Source organism: Euwallacea similis, chromosome 28 (genome assembly GCF_039881205.1).
Source record: "Euwallacea similis isolate ESF13 chromosome 28, ESF131.1, whole genome shotgun sequence".
In the NCBI taxonomy this organism is placed as follows: Eukaryota; Metazoa; Arthropoda; class Insecta; order Coleoptera; family Curculionidae; genus Euwallacea; species Euwallacea similis.
This window is the reverse complement of record NC_089636.1, coordinates 2,503,361-2,524,706: the sequence shown is the minus strand read 5'-3', so window position 1 is coordinate 2,524,706 and position 21,346 is coordinate 2,503,361. Positions and strand designations below refer to the sequence as shown.

At 32.3% G+C, this 21,346-nt stretch overlaps 3 protein-coding genes across 3 annotated transcripts; 1 reads left to right on the top strand and 2 right to left on the bottom strand.

The window, feature by feature from the left end:
* Window positions 1-981: 981 nt before the first annotated feature.
* Window positions 982-6,481, bottom strand: Hsc70-4 (Heat shock protein 70 cognate 4). Its single transcript, XM_066403311.1, has 6 exons — window positions 6,335-6,481; window positions 3,718-3,930; window positions 3,304-3,663; window positions 2,353-2,948; window positions 1,999-2,160; window positions 982-1,656 (listed from the first exon to the last, which is right to left on the bottom strand). Exons 2-6 carry the CDS (start codon window positions 3,920-3,922, stop codon window positions 1,033-1,035), a joined length of 1,947 nt encoding a protein of 648 aa, XP_066259408.1. The 5' UTR covers window positions 3,923-3,930; window positions 6,335-6,481; the 3' UTR covers window positions 982-1,032.
* Window positions 6,482-9,830: 3,349 nt separating this feature from the next.
* emei (transmembrane protein 161-like emei) lies at window positions 9,831-13,785 on the bottom strand. Its single transcript, XM_066403132.1, has 9 exons — window positions 13,511-13,785; window positions 12,685-13,050; window positions 12,033-12,112; window positions 11,747-11,962; window positions 11,489-11,605; window positions 11,072-11,212; window positions 10,767-10,941; window positions 10,254-10,508; window positions 9,831-10,083 (listed from the first exon to the last, which is right to left on the bottom strand). Exons 1-9 carry the CDS (start codon window positions 13,511-13,513, stop codon window positions 9,964-9,966), a joined length of 1,473 nt encoding a protein of 490 aa, XP_066259229.1. The 5' UTR covers window positions 13,514-13,785; the 3' UTR covers window positions 9,831-9,963.
* Window positions 13,786-14,214: 429 nt separating this feature from the next.
* On the top strand, window positions 14,215-20,164 carry LOC136417455 (methylthioribose-1-phosphate isomerase). Its single transcript, XM_066403153.1, has 6 exons — window positions 14,215-14,634; window positions 16,627-16,862; window positions 17,875-18,083; window positions 18,937-19,100; window positions 19,499-19,700; window positions 19,869-20,164. The coding sequence occupies exons 1-6, from the start codon at window positions 14,497-14,499 to the stop codon at window positions 19,991-19,993; spliced, it is 1,074 nt and encodes a 357-aa protein (XP_066259250.1). The 5' UTR covers window positions 14,215-14,496; the 3' UTR covers window positions 19,994-20,164.
* The last annotated feature ends 1,182 nt before the right edge of the window (window positions 20,165-21,346 follow it).

The following is a 21,346-nucleotide window of genomic DNA, read 5'->3' as shown; positions in this document are numbered from 1 at the left end:
TTGATAAAAAAAATTCGGTCCAAACCGACAAAATTTACAAACGTCACTGAATTGTTTAAAAGCCACTAAGGTTTTTGGAATGCGATTCCCACAGAAACCATCGATAACCTAATTGGTTCTATAAGAAAGAAAAATTTAGCGGTAATCAAAAATTAAGTGTTACGCAACTAAATATGAAGTGCTTGTTATGCTCAAATTGCTTTATATTTCCCTACTTTTGTTCGTCGTTTCTTTAAATAGCACTTAGTATAATTATAATATTACATTAAAGTCATACTAATTATAATAATTAGTATAACTTTAATGTGAACAAGACAATTAGCTTTATTTTATTTTCGAGTCGTATTTACCTATTAGTTGTATAAATAAATATATTATGTATAAATTTTTAACATTCTGTTAAATATTACAAAAAGTGAAATGTTTGAAAAAAGTGAAACTTTTGCTCGGTACCGTTTGTGTAAAATTTTGAAATTCCAACAACGTGCATCAAATTATGCACCTCTTTTTATTTTTATTTTCAGATAATAAAAGAATGAGAACAGCGAAAAAAAAACGAAGTTCTCATTCAAAGCAAAAGAAAAGCAAGTAACACTAGAAGAAAATTTTAGAAACAGTCAATCAGTAAAGTGAATGCTGCTGTTCAGGTCTTTGTAATGACGCAAGACAGCCCAAATGAATCAAAGAAAATTGAAGAGGAAAAGGCAAATAGAAGAAAAAATTAAAATGGACAAAAAACAGCGGTTAAGAGTTCGAAAAATCAATTGTAGAGCTTTAAAAATGTGGCAGTTAAAGCCACTACTCACTCGGCATCGGCAACAATTTTGAAAGGTATCATTATTAAGCCGGTCAATAATAGGAAAGTGGGTTAATATAGTACCTGTAGAGGAAACTGATGACATAACCTTATAATGTATATCATCATCTTGATCGTTAAAAAATTAAAAGTGTTTACAATTAATTTAAAATTAGAAATGCTGCACAAGCAATTCAGGTTTTAATGAACTTTTCAGCTCCATATAACATAATCATTTAATCTACTTCCTCAATGGTTGGTCCAGCAGCTCCAGCAGCGCCACCAGCACCCGGAGCGGCACCAGTGCCACCTGGGAATCCACCAGGCATTCCACCTGGGGCACCGCCTTGGTACAGTTTGGTGATAATTGGATTGCAAATGCCTTCCAATTCCTTCTGCTTGTGCTCATATTCTTCCTTATCGGCTAATTGATTGGCATCTAACCAGGCGATTACTTCGTTACATTTCTCCAAGATGGTTTGTTTCTCACTTTCACTAATCTTTTCTTTGATTTTATCGTCTTCTACAGTGCTCTTGATGTTGAAGCAATACGATTCCAAGGCATTTTTGGCAGAGATGGTATTTTTCTGCTTCTCGTCTTCGTTCTTATATTTCTCAGCCTCGTTAACCATCCTTTCAATGTCTTCTTTGCTAAGCCGACCTTTGTCATTGGTGATAGTAATTTTGTTCTCCTTGTTGGTGGACTTTTCAATGGCTGATACATTCAAAATACCGTTGGCGTCGATATCAAAAGTGACCTCGATTTGAGGGACGCCACGGGGTGCTGGTGGAATACCAGTTAGTTCAAATTTGCCCAACAAGTTGTTATCGCGGGTCATGGCACGTTCACCTTCGTATACCTAGAGAAACACCACGTGCGATTAGAAACACTAGAATTTCCAAACTACGTTAAATGTTGACTATAATAACTATCAGATAAAAAAATAATCATAATAGATCATAAACTCTAGTCTGGCATGACATTTGAGTATCATCATAATTAAGATGGTACAGGAAATTTTTTATCATTTTAAATTTGTCTCATAAAGTACAATTTCGCATCCATTGAAGTGACCCTGCATCACCCAAGTTTTCAAAACCTCTCTTCTAAAAATGTATAATGAAATACTTTAATTTTGTTTTTCTTGTGTAAAAAAAGTAGTGAAATTCTGGTTTTGCTTGGCCTTATTGTAAGTACTTACTTGGATGAGTACTCCTGGTTGGTTGTCGGAGTATGTGGTGAAGGTCTGAGTTTGTTTTGTGGGAATAGTGGTGTTTCTCTTGATAAGAGCGGTCATCACACCCCCAGCAGTTTCGATACCCAAAGACAATGGAGTGACGTCAAGAAGAAGCAGATCTTGTACCTAAAAAATAATATTGCAAATGAGAACTTAGATTAAAGAGATCATATGATATGGATAAAGTGCTTCGGAAAGTGAAAAATAGCAAATTTATATTACTATTAGCATTATTATTAGTCATGCACAAATTGCGAGGAAGAAACTAAGTTTATTTTTACATGGAAAATGAAACAACCGAGTTTAAATAAAATTTACCTCTTCAGATTTATCCCCGTGCAAGATGGCAGCCTGAACGGCGGCACCATAGGCAACAGCCTCATCAGGATTGATGGACTTGTTCAATTCCTTGCCATTAAAGAAATCTTGCAGCAATTTTTGAACTTTGGGGATACGGGTAGATCCACCGACTAAAACAATGTCGTGGATCAAGGCTTTGTCCATCTTAGCATCGCGGATGGCCTTCTCAACTGGTTCCATAGTGGAACGGAACAAGTCGGCGTTCAATTCCTCAAAACGAGCACGGGTAATGGACGTGTAGAAGTCGATACCCTCGAAGAGAGAATCTATTTCGATACTAGCTTGGGTCGATGAGGAGAGGGTTCTCTTCGCCCTTTCGCAGGCGGTCCTTAACCTCCTCAATGCTCTCTTGTTGGTAGCCAAGTCCTTCTTGTATTTACGTTTGAATTCTTGGACGAAGTGGTTCACCATCCTGTTGTCAAAATCTTCACCGCCCAAGTGAGTGTCTCCGGCGGTAGATTTTACTTCAAAGATACCATCTTCAATGGTCAAAATGGATACATCAAAAGTACCACCGCCCAAATCGAAAATCAATACGTTACGTTCTCCGTGTCCTAAAACGAAATACGATTTTTACCTTCAATGGTTTTCCAAAACTTTTGGGAAAATAACAAAATTCTGAATACATCAGTGCTAAAAAAAATCACGGATAATTCATAAACTCCAGTCTGGCATGACATTTTAGTATCATCATTGAAAAATTCAGGATATAGGGATGTAAAATTGAAATTTTGAGGCAATGTAACATAAAATACTTTTTTTTTCTAATACACATCAACCCAAAGTTACAAACTATTTGTTGTATGGTAAGAATGCGTCAAATTATCGATTCTTCTTAGTTTAGTACTAAATTATTTAATTTTTGTTAGAGTAATTGTCTATTTTTGCTATATAAAGAAAGTAACCTACCCTTCTTGTCAAGACCATACGCGATGGCAGCAGCTGTAGGTTCATTAATAATTCTAAGCACTTGAAGACCAGAAATAGTTCCAGCGTCTTTAGTGGCCTGCCTTTGGGAATCGTTGAAGTAGGCCGGAACGGTGATTACCGCGTTGGTAACTGCCTTCCCCAAATAGGCTTCTGCGGTTTCCTTCATTTTGGTTAACACCATAGAACTGATTTCTTCAGGGAAGAAGGTCTTAGATTCCCCCTTGTACTCAACTTTAATCTTTGGTTTTGTGTTATCATTTATCACTTCAAATGGCCAATGTTTCATATCTGCTTGTACTGTAGCGTCGTCGAAACGTCTCCCAATAAGCCGTTTGGCATCTATATAATGCAAAAATTATTTAAAATCTCAATTTTTTCTTGAATCCTACTCACCAAAAATAGTGTTGTTTGGGTTCATGGCGACCTGGTTCTTAGCGGCGTCACCAATGAGACGTTCCGTATCGGTAAAAGCAACATAGGAAGGTGTGGTCCTGTTACCCTGGTCATTGGCGATTATTTCCACCTTTCCATGCTGGAATACTCCAACACAGGAGTAGGTGGTGCCAAGATCAATACCGACTGCTGGTGCTTTGGCCATTTTTCTCTCTGTATTTAATAAAGACATATTTTGGGGTTTGATCTTATAATAAATCATTTTAAATTTATAAACAAAAAATGAAAATACAAAATTTCATTTTTCCACGGATATAAAGAAAATTTTGGCAATGTTGCCATTTTGAAAATATGCTCATTAAAAATTATATTGCATAACTTTAGTCTATTTTAACAGTAATACTAAAATTTCTCTAAATGACAAACCAGCCTCTTATAAACCCACTATTTAACCTGTTTTAAATTCCCTAAGTTAATGAAAAATTTCATTCCCTTCTATTTGTAGGCATATTGGACAAATCAAAAGTACTGTATGCCAACAGTGTATAGAGAAGCACTGTATGCCAATAAATGACATCCTGGACTCATAAGGTTGATTTTTTGTTGCACTTTTTAATTGAAAAAATACTTAAAATTCCTAATAACTTAAAAACAAATGTAAGGATATAATTGAAACAGTTTATTTATAGTATTAATATAAACAAAGAAACATACCAAAAATTATTTAAATCATGCCGTTTTTACAGTGTTTTTTTCTGTCATATAATATACAGGGTGAGTCAGTTTACACTAGCAGGACTCTGGCATTCTATATAGTACCTTATTTTGAGCTCGGTAAGTCATATAAATATACGTCGGTAAACGCTTCTTTTTTTAAAATACAGAGTATCAAAGTTTTGTATTTTTTTTGTATTTTCTACACAGCTCTTACAGTTTGAGATAATTTATTCAAATGTTTACCATTTCTTACCTATGATGGTCGACAAGTTTTGACGTTTCTAGATGATTTAAAAACCTACAGGATAATATTTTTCGGCGGTCAGGCCCCATTTTACTGTGCAGAACTTTTTTGTGGTGTACCACTGGCTGCTTAATTTCAAAAATTTGGATTCCCCATTCAGTTTATAAATTTTTTTATCTTTTGCAGTTTTATCATATATGTAATCGTTTTTAAAGTAATTTGAAAGTCTCTGAAAGAACATTTTATTGGAAAAAATGTTTTTGGGGGGTAAAAGCATAAGTGCATTAAAACTGCCAAAAATGTTTGCATGAAAACATGCAGTAATAATAAGCCAGAGCATTATTACTTTACAAGTAACCCTTAACTATTTTATTTTCAAATTAAATATTCAAAAAGCAATCCATTATTGAATATATAATCAGAACCGAAACAGAATAATACATTCTTTCAGAGATTTTCTCAAATTACTCAAAAATGGTTACAACAGATATGACAAAATTACAAAAACAAAAGTTTCTAAATTGAATGAGGAAACCAAATTTTTGAGATTCAACAATTAGTGATGTATCATAAAAAAGTTCTGAATGGTAAAAGGGAGTCTAACTGCTAAAAAACATCACCCTGTAAATTTTTTAATCGTCTAAACATGTCAAAATTTGTGGAACATCATAGGTAACAAATAACAAAAATTTGAACAAAATATCTCAAAAACTGTAAGATCTATGTAGAAAATACAAAAAAAAACCCAAAACTTTGACACCCTATATCTCAAAAACGAAGCGTTTGCCGACACATGTTTATGTGACTTAGTGAACTTAAAATAAGATACTCTATCAAATGCTAGAGTCCTAGTATAAACTGATTCACCCTGTATATTCTAATCCACGCCACTGTTCAAATAAAGTTAATTCAGTTTAGTTATGACTACATAATAAATAATGGGTAACAAGGCTTCACATCCGCGAACACATTGTCCAAAATCCACGTGCCCCATTGGACGTTTCAATTAGAAAGACTCAAGAAGTTGAAAATAAAAATATCAGGAACAGCCTATGGGATTTGGGGATTTAGTTTTAAGAAACACCATATATATTACAAAAATTATAAGGATGTGGTAGAGACACATGCCTGCAATGGATTCACAGGAACATGACATGATTAATGTAATTTTTAAGACTTTTAGGTATAAGGATTAAACAAAGGACAAAGGAGAAACATCATTGCAAGGAATAAATGCCTCCTAGAAAAGGAATGATGCACAACGATGTTAAGATAATTTTGCTTGTTTATATATAAATATATCCAATTCAGCTTGATGAAAAATTATATCGTTTTAAGGACGCGACAGCCATAAGAAGGCAGTGCAGGTTTGTGCTAATTTAACCTTGAAGTTTATTTGCAGAAACAACGCCCAGCGCTAAAGAACTATACATTTTCTAAATAAAATACTGAAAACCATGCGTTTATTATACTCGAAAAATTAAAGACCTCTCAATGGATATCTTTGCTACCAAAAGTTTAAAAATTGATTTTTCAAAGCGATTTGACACGTGTATTACACAAACATCTAATTTCATATTTTGCCGGAAATTTGGTGCCTTCAAGACTAAATTTCTAATGGAGGTTCAATAAACATTAATAATTATGATTTCTCACCTGAATTTGTTCACAAAAAGGTTTCCTAAAGCGAATTTTACAAAAATATTAAATCTCGTGTATAACCTCCAGCAACTGCAATGAACGAATCGAACAAGATATTGCAAATGGCGGAATATATACGAAACCTTGCGGCCTTCCAGAAAATTCTTACCGTCAACCAATCAGAGAGCGTATGTGCACCGACGTCACACAGTGCCGGTATAATATCGGAGATCAAATGATGTACTTTCTTGAAATTACTATTCTATATAATCATTTGGGCACTAACTTACCGATATTAAAATTTTATTGATAAAATGCAGGATTTTTGGTTGACATTTACGTCCGTTTATACGTGGACACTGTTTCCGCAAAATCATCATTAATCAGCAAAGTTCATTGAAATCGATTTTCTTGAAATATGAATAAGCCAAGTGCTGCCCTCGCGGGGGAATTTAACCAGAATCATCTTTTGTGATGAGAGGATTGGAAAATTAATCGCGCCTGAGACTTGATATTATCCTGATTTGTTTTAAACAAATTCCTTCGAGTTAAAATTCCAACGATTCTATGCATAATGACGATTAAGAACAAAATCTCCTCCATACTGGATATAATCATCGCTGTCAAGACCTTGTGCAGGACTGTATCTTTTGTTGCTCTTCTGATGGCTGAGTCCTGTCTTGAAACTAAAATTCATAATCAGATTCTGTATATACACGTGCTACCACTAAAATGGCGGCGCCTTGCTGTCATCACGAAGAAAAAACATTCTCAATGAGTCATTTTGTACTCTCATTATATCTCAAATTTCGGCGGGAAAAAGGTAATTTCAGAATCTGTAATTTTTTCCCTCTTTATTACAAAAAAAACAGTACTTAACATCACGGTGTAATGGTATATTATATAGCAATACATTATAATAACCAAAATATCAAGCTCTTTTTCGAAGCGCTTGGCGCTATGGAATCTAGCATGTAAGAGCCATACGAATTTCACAACCGCGGTGTACCCATGATTTTTCCACTATTAGTTTTAAATATATTGTATAATGCAATAGTTACCTGAATTAGGCATAAATTAGATCCCAAACATAAAAAGACGTATCTCTTATTCAAATCAACGAAAACATTTCATTGGATATTCATTTCTATGATAACTTAAGCCGCCCAAACAACAACGGGATTGATGAGAACGTAGGAAACTAAAAATCACTTTTGATTGCTGCGCTTCCACTGAGAAATATCGGTGTTATCTCGCATGTCATTAATTTTCGTCCATTTAATCTCAATTCGCTTTAATTTCGTTTCGAAAGATAAAATAATGTAAGTATTTGAAAAATACACCAGGGAATAGATTTGTCTCGGACCCACTTTATTATGGTGGTTGATGCGTGAGCCTGAAAATCAGTAAGCAACAACGAATTTGGCCATATTTACAGTTTGGGGCCCTGGGACCTCAGACACACATGATATCGTTTCGATTTAATTATCAGGTTAAATGGTTAAAAAGTTAAAAATCTTGTTTGTAAGGAAGCTAGACTCTACTATAGAATCGATATAAATTACTTTGGTACCTATTTTAGATTAAAAAAAAAGTCTTGAAGACCTGAAATGCCTAGAAAGAGATGTACAATTTCTAATTACTCTACTAACATCGCAAAAATCAAAATTAGTGCCCCAGGCATCATATACCATGATTTTTTTAAAGAGGATTTTCTAGCCAAATCCAAAAAGATGCTTGAGACTTGGATCAAATTACATGATTTGATCCAAGTCTCTGACATCAGTGAAACCAGATTTTCTTCTGCCATTTTTTGAAACAAATTTTAAACCTAATGATTATGAAAGGATTCTTAAACATGAGCTTTTAGGTACATTGGTACTTGCCTTTAGACAAATGTTTTCCTTAATTTTTCAATTTTTATAACATCTCATAATACATACAGTAGCAGTCAAAAGTTTGGAAACTTTTTCTGAACTTAAATATTTATTAGAAACGGCACCGTTTTTTTTTCTAATATTTTATTAATAAAACTTTTCAAATAAGGATTGAGTATTTATGCAAAAATAAATAAATGTTCTAGTCTAAAAATAAATACAGGGAATAATGTTATTCTTGAATGACAAAAGTTTGGAAACTAATTTTCAAAAATAAAATTACTAAAAATAAACATTTGATTTAAAAAAATGCAATATTTTGTGGCACATCCCTTAGCTTTAATCACAGCTGAACACCGTTTATACATTGAATCCGCAAAATTTCGACATACACTAACAGGGATTGTCTTCTATTCCCGTTGAAGAACTGCAAGTAATTGTGTACTGTTAGAAACATCAGAAGTACGGATTCTCTTCCTTAGTTCATGCTAAAGATGCTCTATAGGATTAAGGTCAGATGATTGAGAGGGCCACTTTAAAATAAGAACATTATTTGTTTCCATCCAGTTTTTTACCAAACGCGAGGTGTGCTTTGGATCGTTATCATGTTGAAAGATCCATTGAAGGGGCATTTCCCATTCTGCAAATGAAAGCGAATCATTCTCCAGTATCTCTTATTTAAAACGATCCATAATAGTATCAATAACCATTAGGGGGTCTACTCCATATGAGGAAAAGTAATCCTAAACCATGACATTACCGCCACCGTGCTTCACAGTAGGAATTTGATACTTTGGTTGAAATCTACTTCCTACGGAACGTCGTATGTACTGTATTCCATCGCTTCCGAATAGTTGAAATTTACTTTCATCGCTGAATAAAACGGTATTCCCTTTTGTCGCTGGTCAGTTCAGATAATATTTTACAAATTGCAAACAGGCTTTGCGATTCTTTTAAGAAATTAGGGGTTTCTTAACAGGCATTCATCTGTAAAGTCTGTAATATCCTCTTTATAGTTCATATTGACACCTTAATGTCATAGATTATGGACAATTTTTTCATAATATCAACAACTGTTAATCTCGGATTTCCACTTGATAACTTTTTAATGATCCTTTTTGCTTTTGCTGAGAGCTTTTTAAGTCTGCTATATTTATTCTTAATATTAGTAGTATGGTCTTCGCGACACTTCTTCAAAATTTTGGAAACACTATCTTATGGCATTCGCAAGTTTCTTGAAATGTCGATTACACCCTGACCGCTTAAATGTAATTCCACCATTTTATTCTTCAATTCATTCGAAAAACATTTAATTTTAGGCATATTACTTTACCGATTTGCGACGTTTATCCGCTATAAACGAATAATGATCTGTCTTTGAGATCAGTTTCCAAACTTTTGCCCATCGACAAAATGAAAATTAATAATAATAATATTCTTTGGAATCACAAACAAACATTTTTTGTTATTGATTTTAAGAACATGGCTATATGTTTATCACTATACTAAAGAAAATTTATTTTTCATTAGGAATACTAAAATAATTCAGAATTAAGTAAGTTTCCAAACTTTTAGCCGCTATTGTATGTGCTTCATGGTCAAGCTAAATATTAAATTTAATAAAACAACTCATGGAGAAAACCAAATAGAGAGTATATTATTACTTTTTACTAATTATATAAGGAAAATCAACTTGTACAAACACAATATTCTTGGTGAAATCAGTCTTTAGGTCAAATAAATTAAATTAACATTGATGTGTTGGACTTAAACTGAGGAGAAATATGACTGATATATTAGACCTACTGAGGTGGTTGCAAAATAGGTAAAACACCACCACCAAGTTGCAAATCCAAAAACACCTCGAAAGACATTGGCTGAAAACACCTGTAAATATAAAAATAAATAATTATAGATCTATTTAACTTATATAGTATTACAATATTATATACACAATTTTCTACATGGTGTCCACAGTATGAAATGGTCATGTACATTAGCACCAACACTCATCCAACTCTTTTGAAAATATCACCAATAGATTTAACAAAACTTACTGCTTTTAAACTATGCAAAGTCAAAAAAAGTTCTTCAACTGGTTCAGCCCCCGTTTCAGTGATGACATCACTTGAAAGTTGAATTCCAGAAATAGGTGCATCATTCGAAGAACACTGCTCTGATGTGCCAATAAGTAGCCAGCTCCACTGAAACTCTCCTAAAGTTTTATACATGAAACTAAGGAATAGGCACATAATAATTGGCGCCAGATACTGTAGGGTTACTACACACAAGTAGTAAAATACTGCTGCAATCTGTAAAAATGATTTTCAGGGTCAATATATTAAAGTCCTGGTAACTTTACACAGAGATATTTCCCATGAGAGCAGAAAAATTGGCCAATGCCCTGCTTTGATTCCATCATTTCCTTAGAAAATATCTTTTTGGTAAAGTTGTTAGGACTTTAATAGATAAAATTATTTGTAAAAGATGAAAGATACCTATAATCGAAACATGTTTTAACTAGCCAGTCCCAAGTTCAATAATCATACAAATGCAAGTTTTGAGCTTACCTTTTTCTGAAATTCGATATTAGTTATTCTTCCTGCTTCCTTTTTTTGTTCTTCAGTTCTGTGGTAAGCCATATCCAAATATGCTTGTAAGTACCATGGCATGAGATATAGTTTTGTAGCCATGGTTAAAATAATGACTATAAATCTAGCCATTTCAAAGCACTTTTCAGACATTCTGAAAAATGTACATTGCTGGTTAACCAATTTCAATTTTAAATACATTGCTTTACAAAAAATAATTGAAAATCAATGTGATTTATAACAGACAGCAAAATTGACAGAAAAACGAAAGTCTGGATACTTACATAGGTTCTGTCCTTCCAGAAAAAATTCGCACAGTCAAGTAATCTTTACTAACAGGCTTTATCCATAAGATTACCAATAAAAATGGCAATGCAAAAGCCAGATTAAGCAACAGTTGCTTTACTTTATTCTCACGAAAATATCTAGAAGGTAATTAAAGTAAAATTAAGAATTTAAAATGTTGCTAATTATCTATAGACACAGATAAGTAAGACAAAATTAATAATTTTATGACTTGAAACAAATTACAATTTATTTGAATTATAAAGATAATTATTTGGAAGTTAAACCAAAAAGAAACATAAGGTACCCCAGGTAGCAACCTTAGTAGTTGATAAAGGAATTGACCCATTCAACAAAAACATAACTTTTTTATTTATTTCTTAATTATTCAAGCTTCAATCAAGTTAAACACTTACTTTAAAAGATCCCAATGCATTTTCGCCACTCTTATGCCAGGGAAAGTCAAAATAGCTCCCAGTATTGAACACCAAATGGCTATGAAAAATTTAACTACAATTTTGGATGCAGGTCCTCTGCAAAATTATAGTTGGATAAAAAAATTTAAAGTGAAGATGAATCATGAGTTCAAATTCAAAATTACATTTTATATTTTCAATTTTTTTCACAAAATCTTGCAGTGTCTGAAAGATCACTTTAGCCTTACATATACTTACGTTGAACTGAGTCCCTGCCTGTTCAAAAATACTGAAGCAGTTTCATTGAAAGTGGTGTAAGCACTCTCCAATCCTACTTCTAATGTATTTTCGTCCACAATTAACACCATCATTGCCATTAATAAATAGATGAAAGCCATAACAATGCACATGGACCTCTCTCCTACAGATTCTTCACCCCTGAAGTACTGTACTGTCAGGCTTAATAGCAACTTGCTGTGATTATTGTTAAGAAATAGCTAATGTCTTACAATATTTAAGATTTTTTTAGTATAAAAAAGGATACACTGCAAAAAGGACCACTAGAAAACACCAGACTATACTCAAGTTAACTTCATCTTTCAGGGGAAACCAAATTTGATATACCTAAAAATTTGTGTAAACCATAAGTAGATTATTCTGTGTAAAGACTGTTCCTTTAAAAGTTAATCTTCAAATGAAACACACTCCTAGACGAAATTATAACGCCACTAAAAATATACCACAAATGTGATGTTAAACAACTTCTAAACTTATTATTTGATTTCATTGATTTTTTTACCAAATTGTAGGTCCATTTTTTACAAATCACGTCATACCCTTCCATTTTTAAAGAAAGCTCATTATCATTGTATAATGTGTGAACCAAACATACTAAATTTTGGAGTTCTTTAATTAAAAAAAAATAATAAAATTCCCATTTTAAATATTTAAAAAAAGATTTTTGTTAAAAGTGTAAGTACGGAATGCGATTATTAAAGTGAGTGTGTGTTTAATTTAAAAATCATTAAAATCTAGAAAAAATATAGAAGCTATTTAGCATCAAAATTGTGGCATATTTTTAGTAGTGTTAATTCTGTCCAAGCATTTATAGATTTTCTCTCCAAAATATTATATAATATTCCATATCATAAATAAAAAATTAACTAATACCACCTCACATAAAATCGTTTTATTACCTCAGAAATAACATATACAATGACGGCATAAACAGAGAAGTCGACTAACCATTGGTATTCACTGTAGTATCTTAAATGGACTACATCCAGATATGTTACTTTAGCAGTTTCTAATTGCACATCCAATGACTTGTCTATGTGAAATTTAACTGCATTAGCACTTCCGTTTGAGACCCCTTTATTGGCATTCTTTTTGCCTTTGTATTTGATATTAGCAAGTTGCCGGAGCTCATCATTCGTTGGATAAAGATACCTGACTAGGCCAGTGGAACACAGCAGCCACTTGGCAAATGAAAAATGTGGGCCCAATTTTTGAATAATGCTAATCATTATTAGTGTAATTACCAATTGGGCTCCTAATAAGGCCTGGAAGAATTCATTTGTTTGGTTGTTTAATGGATTATGAGGATTTAAAAAAAAGGCGTTTATTTAACCCTTTTCCTTGCTCAAAACCACTATTTTTAGTCAAAAAAGTTGGCTATATTCAAAATTTGAGAGAGCTCATAAATTTTAGGAGCTGTAAAGAAAAAATTAAATAAAAATTTAAATTTTGATATTCTGTAGGTCGGATATGAAGTATTTACATGCCTGACTTTATATGAACTCTACCTTATTTTTGATCATGCTGTTAAAATTGTGCAATATAATTTTAAAACACCCTGTGTATGTTCCAGACAGATATTTAAAAGTACAGTGGATATATCCACATACTTCCGCCTTCGAATGCTTTGGATGTTTATTTTTGTAAGCGTGAAATAATTCTGCACTAAGGGACAATACACTAAAATTGAATTGTGCAGGGAAAGGGTTAATATGTTTCATTTACCATTTTGATTTTGGGATTTTGAATTCTCTAGATGCAAACCAACCTACTTCAAGTAAATGCTTAAAATATATCTAATATGTACAATGTTGCATAACAAATTTGTATAGGTAAAAATAGCCCAGAAGTCTTCTAAATCCAAATTAACAACTGATAATCACCATTTCTAAATAAGAAAATATTTCTCTTATTTAGCACAAACATTGCTTGCAACCAACAAATTGATTTAATTAACAATAATTATCATTTTAATCTTTTACGCTCCAATCAATTTAACAATAATTTTAAAATTTAAACTCAGATTATAACCTCAAATCTCAAACAATCAATTTTAACTCAAATTTTGACAAAAGCAAGATGTAATTGCTAAGTATTTTCGAAATCGGCAGAAAACTTTTTATATGTGTCATTTTGTCTGTCTAATCCGAGTACGGGATAACAATTGTTTTATCTCTGTCCTTCAATCAGCATTTAGAATTTAGCGTTCTCTTTCTATATGCAATATGAGTTGTAAAAACAAAATGACGAATTCGATTTTAAAAGGAATGAGAGCAATCGGAGTAATTAATTTAAAACGAAAACATCTTCCCTAGGTCAATGCCATTGCGTATTGCGTCAACGTTACTAGAAGTCACATAATGACAGTTGTGACATCATTTTCATTTCCACATTTTCCAATTTTTCAATTTTTAGGTTTCAGTTTTTCTTTCGTATATTTTATAGTTTTTTTCATCTTTAATTCGTTATCATTTCTGCTTTGGAGTGATAGTTGAGGGTGCCACGCGGTTTGAAGATATCCCACATTATCTTGTTTATTGTAGCCGGTGGACCTGATAATAAGCCGGATAAAAGTTTGTTTTTCCATTTCCACCGTTCTTTTGTTAAAATGATAAGGCTATTGTGGTGATTCCTTCTGTACTGTAAAGTACGCCTATTCACTCTGCATTCAGACACTCCTACAGGTGTCCAAGAGGGAAAACGTGGTGAAAATGTCACTCAAGTCCATTATCTATGACCAAGAGAGTAATAATTTGGAAATCTTGGACCAGTTGATGTTACCAGGCATTACCAAATATGTTAAAGTTAAAGGAGTTGAGGATGGATGGAAAGTTATCAATAAAATGCAAGTAAGTACTTATTGAGGCACACACTAAAGCGTCGTGAGCACTGTCTGAGAGCAACATGTTGGATCAAATTCTATTTTGCTAATATTGGTGTAGAAATTTAAAACATAGCTAGGAGAGTAAAGTAATCATTTACCAATTTGGTATTGAACTAACAAAATTAGAATTTAGCAAATAGGCAGAGAATTGGCAAATATTATGATTAATATCATACACATTGTAATACAACCACAAGCAAAAATTTATAGAGAGTGTGTGTTCTATTACAGATTATGAAGACTGAATTTTACTAAAATAAAAATCAAAATAAGAGCTCAAATGTATTATTACAAGTCTGAACAATATTCATCAATTCTTCAGAGGTAGTCACTAAAATGCACTCAAATAATGACAATCCTTAATAAAGTGAAAGAACAGATAGTTACAAGAAGACAAATAGCACACTCAAAAATGCTTTAGTGGCATGGCAGGGAGTAGTGCCAGCTTGTCTTCACAGATTTCTATTTAATGATGTTTCTGTGTGCAGTCATACTCCAAACTTTTCTATTTGCCAGACACAATATTATAAGTTCTATTATAAGATATCTCTGGGTCTACTGTCAATTGAAAAAAGTCAGAATTGGGTATTTTAGTAGGGGTAAGAGTGTTTATCAAAAATCTGTTGCATTGTGTATTTCTGTTCCTGATATATTATTCCTACTGGATTTACATTATTTTTTAAGCAAAAAAGTTGATGGATGAACTGTTCAAGAACCCTTGTGCTCAAGCATATTGTATATATCAAGTTTAAATCAGCAATGTTAGTTGTTCTGAAAGATTTTCAAACCGTTATTAGATGATTTCCTGACCAGTAAGAACAAACCTTAAATTCTTAGGATTTAATGTACATTTTTTAACAAACCATGCAGAAAAAGTGTTATTAGGTTTTTCAGGCCACAATCTGTAAACCTCATCACTTTCCATACTTACTTCGGGCATAGATACCCAATAGAAGACTACAAAAACAATATTTATTGTGGTTTTGTGGTGGTTGTAAATTCTAAATGCAAACTATTTCTTTGAGTTAAAAAAAATTATCCTAAAACTTAGTGAGTTAAGCTGTAAGAGTATTCTTGTTTAAACTTCACAGCTTTTAGCAACAAAAAATACCAATATATATACAGTGGATTCCGTTTATAAAGTACTCTCTAGGGAGCAAAAATAGGGTACTCTATAACTGAAGGTACATTATAAAAAAATACAATAAAAAAAATCATATTTTTTACATGTTACGTAAGTTACGCACATATGCTTTTATTTATCTAAAAATCCGAACAAATCTAATGACACATACTGATTTAGGTACATATTATAAACTTTTGAATGTAATACATATGTATGTACATAAATGAATACAAAAAATGCTAAGGGATATGTATGTACATAATACGTATCATGTACATATGTATACAGGATGTTTTAAAAAAGGTATTCAAAAATGAAGGGAGTGATTCCTTGGCTCTTTCTAAAAAAAAACATTTCAATTAACGTGGGGCCGCAAACACATCGTTTTCGAGATACAGGATGTCAAAAAAAAATTTCTCAAAAAAACACGATCAAAAGCAGTTTTAATTTGTTTCCCTTACTTAAAGAAGATGTTCTACATGTCCACCTGCCATTTGTACACAGAATTCACATGGAGCATTGTAAATCTTCAGCGTCTTAGGGGAGCCACCGGACCACCATCCGGCTATAATGTACAAATGTACTTTACACCCGGAATTGGCAACGAAATAAAGAGAAAATAAAAGACGCTATAAAGGGAGTTAATATTATATATTATACGTTATAACCAGCAAAAATTCAAGAATATTTTGGCGGAACCAATCAAATACGTACTTAATAACCGGAAGTACGTTATATCCCATGTACGTTATAGACGGAATCCACTGTATACATATATGTAAATTTGGAAGTGTAGGAAATTAACAAATTTATGTAATTATTCAATTTTAGGTTAGAGGAGCTCCTGCTATAGCTATAGTGGGCTGCCTGAGCTTGGCAGTGGAAATGCAAAATGACAAATTTGAATCAAAAAAACAATTTCGACAAGAGGTCGAAGGAAAGCTAAATTACTTGGTGTCTTCCCGTCCTACGGCTGTGAATATGAAAGCTGCTGCTGAGGAGCTAATAGACTTGGCAAATCAGTTAAGCAAAGATGAATCAGTGAGTTTAGAAGACATGAAATCACAGTAAGTTGAACTAAATCTATACGAATATTTTTTTAATACTGGGCCCATGATTTTGATGTGTTTTCAAAACGTGATCACGTTTCGCGTAATGATGTTGTTATCTTTTACGGTTTTATCATGCATTTTGTATAAATGTGATAACGATGTATTGAAATAATTTGAGTTACTTGAACTACACACGTGAATTAGGCAAGTAAATATTTTATGTATATCATTAATTTTAGTGATTAAGCAGTTTGTTATTTAATTAATTTTATTAAGCATAATGTCGCAATTTCTATTGCAATGAAATATTTCAGAAATTCTAACTTAAATCAGAAAATATCTAATTTTCAGTTAACAATGTTTCGCTTTACAGACCTAATCCCTCGTTATCTACGACCTATATATTTTGAACATTAATCTAAATAGGTCTCTCTATCAAGTCACTAAAAGGTATAAAAGTGTATTTTTGTTTAAAATTTCATGAATAAAGAACTATTGATTAGGTAAATGAAGGTACCTAAAATTAAAAGTAATTTCAAGTGACTGTTTAAAATATTAATTATTTAATTGCTGGTTGAGAGTCTTAGTTGGCCGTTTTAGAGATGAATTAATAACGAATTTTAACTCTATAGATTATTGTGAACTAAAATATAATTTTAAATGTTTATTTCCGGAGAGTTTTATATTAGTGGTGACTAAGAGAAACTGAACAGATATCACTACTAATGAACAAATCTCATCGCACATTTTTTAATGTTGATTAAAAGTGATTCACTGCCGATATCAAAGTGTTTTTGAAAGATATTCAAATAAGTGTTTTTTAATTTGTAGACCCAATGTATTACTTAATAGATTGATGAAAACTCAGACTGCGTTTTTTCTGATATCGCGCACTCTCAACCTTCTTGAACGTTTTATTTTACCTTTATGGAATTTCGTTATTTGTTTTATTTGATCAAGTAACTAAAATGTGCTTTATCGAATTAAAATGGGATTGCGATTAAATTAATTTTATTTTCATTTCCAGGTTCCTATCAACAATTCAACAAATGTTGGAAAAAGACATTGCCGATAACAAAGCTATTGGTGATAACGGGGCCAAAGAAATACTCTCTCGAATCTCGGGAGATAGTCAAGCAAGGGTAATAACGCATTGCAACACTGGATCTCTCGCCACTGCTGGTTATGGGACGGCCTTAGGGGTTATTAGAAGTTTACACGCCATGAGAAGGCTGGGTAATACAAGAATGTGTGTTTATAACAATTTAAAAGCTTAAAAACCTTTTTATTATAAAGGAAGAATTACTTAATGTTTGATTTTAACCTAGTTTTCTTCAGTCTTTTTATTTCTTTATATAGGTTGATTTTTTCCTTTTAACAGAAGATAAAGATAAAAAAATAAGCTTTTTTTTATTTACCCATTTTCCCAAATATCAAAACTAATGGAGATACAGGCTGATTATTTTCCTTTTTTTTATTATATATCATAAAAAACTAACGCAAAAGCCACTGGGCAATTTGTGATTTGTTTATCTCTGTTGTCAAGCAATAGCCTTTACATGAAATCTTTAGTTTTTAAGACTCCGGCAAATACAAGGGAGGAATTGGTTGTGCACATAGGAGAGGTTGCAATAGAAATTAGAGGCAAACGAATTATAATACGTTGCGCGACGACTGAACAGTGGTGGTTACGTTGCGTTGAATGTTTTGTAGAAGTGAATGGTAACCATTTTCAACATATTATTTAAGTAACATAAAGTTTAGTTTCATTGTTAAACAATTTTAGTTTTTAATTATAAACTTTAACAGCCTGTACCCCCGTTTGTTTTGATATTTGGGAAAAGTGGTAAATAAAAAAAATACGCTTATTTTTTTACCTTTATCTTCTGTTAAAAGTAAAAATTAACTTAAAAATCACCTTGTACTCTTTATTTAGTTTTTGACCAATGATCTGGATGAAAGATTATGCAATGATTTTTCCAAATCCTTTATTGTTTTATTCAACATTCTAAACACTTTTGTATATTTTAAGTGTTCATTGTATTTTATTTTATACTCTAGATTATTTATTTGTGTTTTGAATTTCCAGAGCACGTGTATTGTACAGAAACTAGGCCTTATAATCAAGGAGCACGGTTGACTGCGTTCGAGTTGATTCATGAAAAAATTCCCGCCACTCTCATTTGTGATAGTATGGTAGCAGCATTAATGAAGAGTAGGAATATTTCAGCAGTGGTTGTGGGGGCCGATAGAGTGAGAGTTGTTTCAGCTATAATTTTATTTTGAAAAAATGTTTAGGTGATCTAAAAAATTGAATTTCAAATAGGTTAAAGTGCGCAAATTTTGACTCAATATCATATACTTCATGTCTCTTACGGATTTCGAAGTGCCAACAATAGACAGTGAATTTGAATAACTCTGTATACGAATTTTCTATTACTAGATGTAATAAAATTACCATAAGTTTATCTAACTATTATATAACTATTTAAAAATATGCATATTAAATTCACTTTTTATTGGATACATAAAATAGAACATATCTTAAACCAAAATCAAATCGTCAACGTGAAACATAATTGTATAAACGTCAAATGTAGAATACTTCCCTAAGCCTTCCATTATATTATCTAACAATAAATAACTTGTAGGTAGCTGCAAACGGCGACACCGCAAACAAGATTGGAACATACCAAATAGCTGTCGTAGCGAAATACCACGGAGTGCCATTTTACGTAGCCGCCCCTTTTACTTCAATAGATGCCAAAGTTTCAACTGGTGAGCATATAGTCATCGAAGAGAGACCCGATAGGGAAATGACTCACGTGGGCGAACATAGGATAGCTGCCAAAGGTACCAAATTAAAGAAATCAATATTTTTTTATCGTGATGTAACTTATAATGTTTGTGTCTTTTTCATTGAGTTCGCAATAGCGACAAAGCAATTAATTTTGTTCACGCATATTTTGTTACACTGTTACATACTATTGGATATAAATGATTTTTTGATAAATGTTTTAGGAATCCAGTGCTGGAATCCTGCTTTTGATGTAACGCCTGCTGCTTTGATCGCGGGCATTATAACGGAAAGAGGAGTGTACAAACCGGATGAACTAAAAAATGCTTTAGTGAATGAAGCCTTATAATTTTCAGTGGTCTTCATTTTTGATTTTTAATGTGAAATATATTGCCTATTTTTGGATGGTTTTACTACACGTCAGGATCTATATTTGATTCTTTTTTATAAGACCGAGTTAGAATATTTATACAAATGAACGTTTTGAGCAAGTTATGAAAATAAAAAGCTCTCTTGAGAATGGGTTGTTCATTCAACTCTTCCCGTCTTTTGAATGGACTGAATTTTTAGTCCGAGGTAAATACGGATTTTTTGCTTTATCTAAAACTATAGACTAGCCATAGTCTGTTCGGACTGCTCACAATAATGGTCGAAACGGCACTTATTTCGGTTATTTTTATTTTTATTTTATTTTAATTGTTTTTTTTTGTTATTTTAATTGTTTCGTATTTCAAATATTTCTTGGTTGAATTTGTTAAACAAAAAAGGTTTTGAAAATCTATTTATTTTGGAATCACTGATGGACATGGGTCTTGAAAAAGTTTTCTCACTGTCTTACAAAGTAAAGAAAATGCCACACAAAATTGTTAATTTTAAAACGCTGTATTTGTTAACGACAATTATCTCGGAATTATCGATGTAGTGTTATTCAGTGTCTTTACTCGATATCTCTGGAAGCGCTTGGCGAATTTTCGTTATTTGGACATACCAAAATTATAGAGTATTTTCAAAAAGTTATATTTTTCCTAAATACAGGGTTTGTGACGTAACTAAAAAACCACATGATTCATGAAACGAATCGTCAAAAATCGCTATCAATTTTCAATGACGTGGCTGAAGCTTGGGTTCTTGATTTTTCCCAAATACTTAGGTACCTAATCTACTAGTTAGCTTGAATAACTTGAATAAGGATGAGCAGTTAATCAGGTAGGTTTTGAAAAGTTTAGATATAAATTTAAAAGCAATTTTTTGTACCTATCTTAAATCGTTTCGGAGCTGCGGTCTTGCAAAAGTGCAAAAAAGGTATTTTAATCGTTAATATCTTCCACACTGTTCTAGACTAGACGAACAATATAAAGGGTAACATCTAGAAAAATTTAAGCAGGCATTGAAATATTAGAGGAATGCCTTGGATAAATGTACTTATTATGTGTTATTAGCGATATGTTTGATGGTAAATAAATTTAGAAAATGGCCTAATCAATGCCTTACGTTTACAATTCACTACCCACTGCAAGTGTTTTTTAAATGATTGCCCGTTATAAAATGTTTCATTTAAATTTACCTAATAAGCATATTTCTTCTAATGAACTATTGATTTGCATCAAACATAAAACAAAGGAACTTGCATGCATAGAAACCATATAGACATTTACCAGGTGCTTGTAATGTATTCAGGTGTAATACCGCAATACGAGTCAGT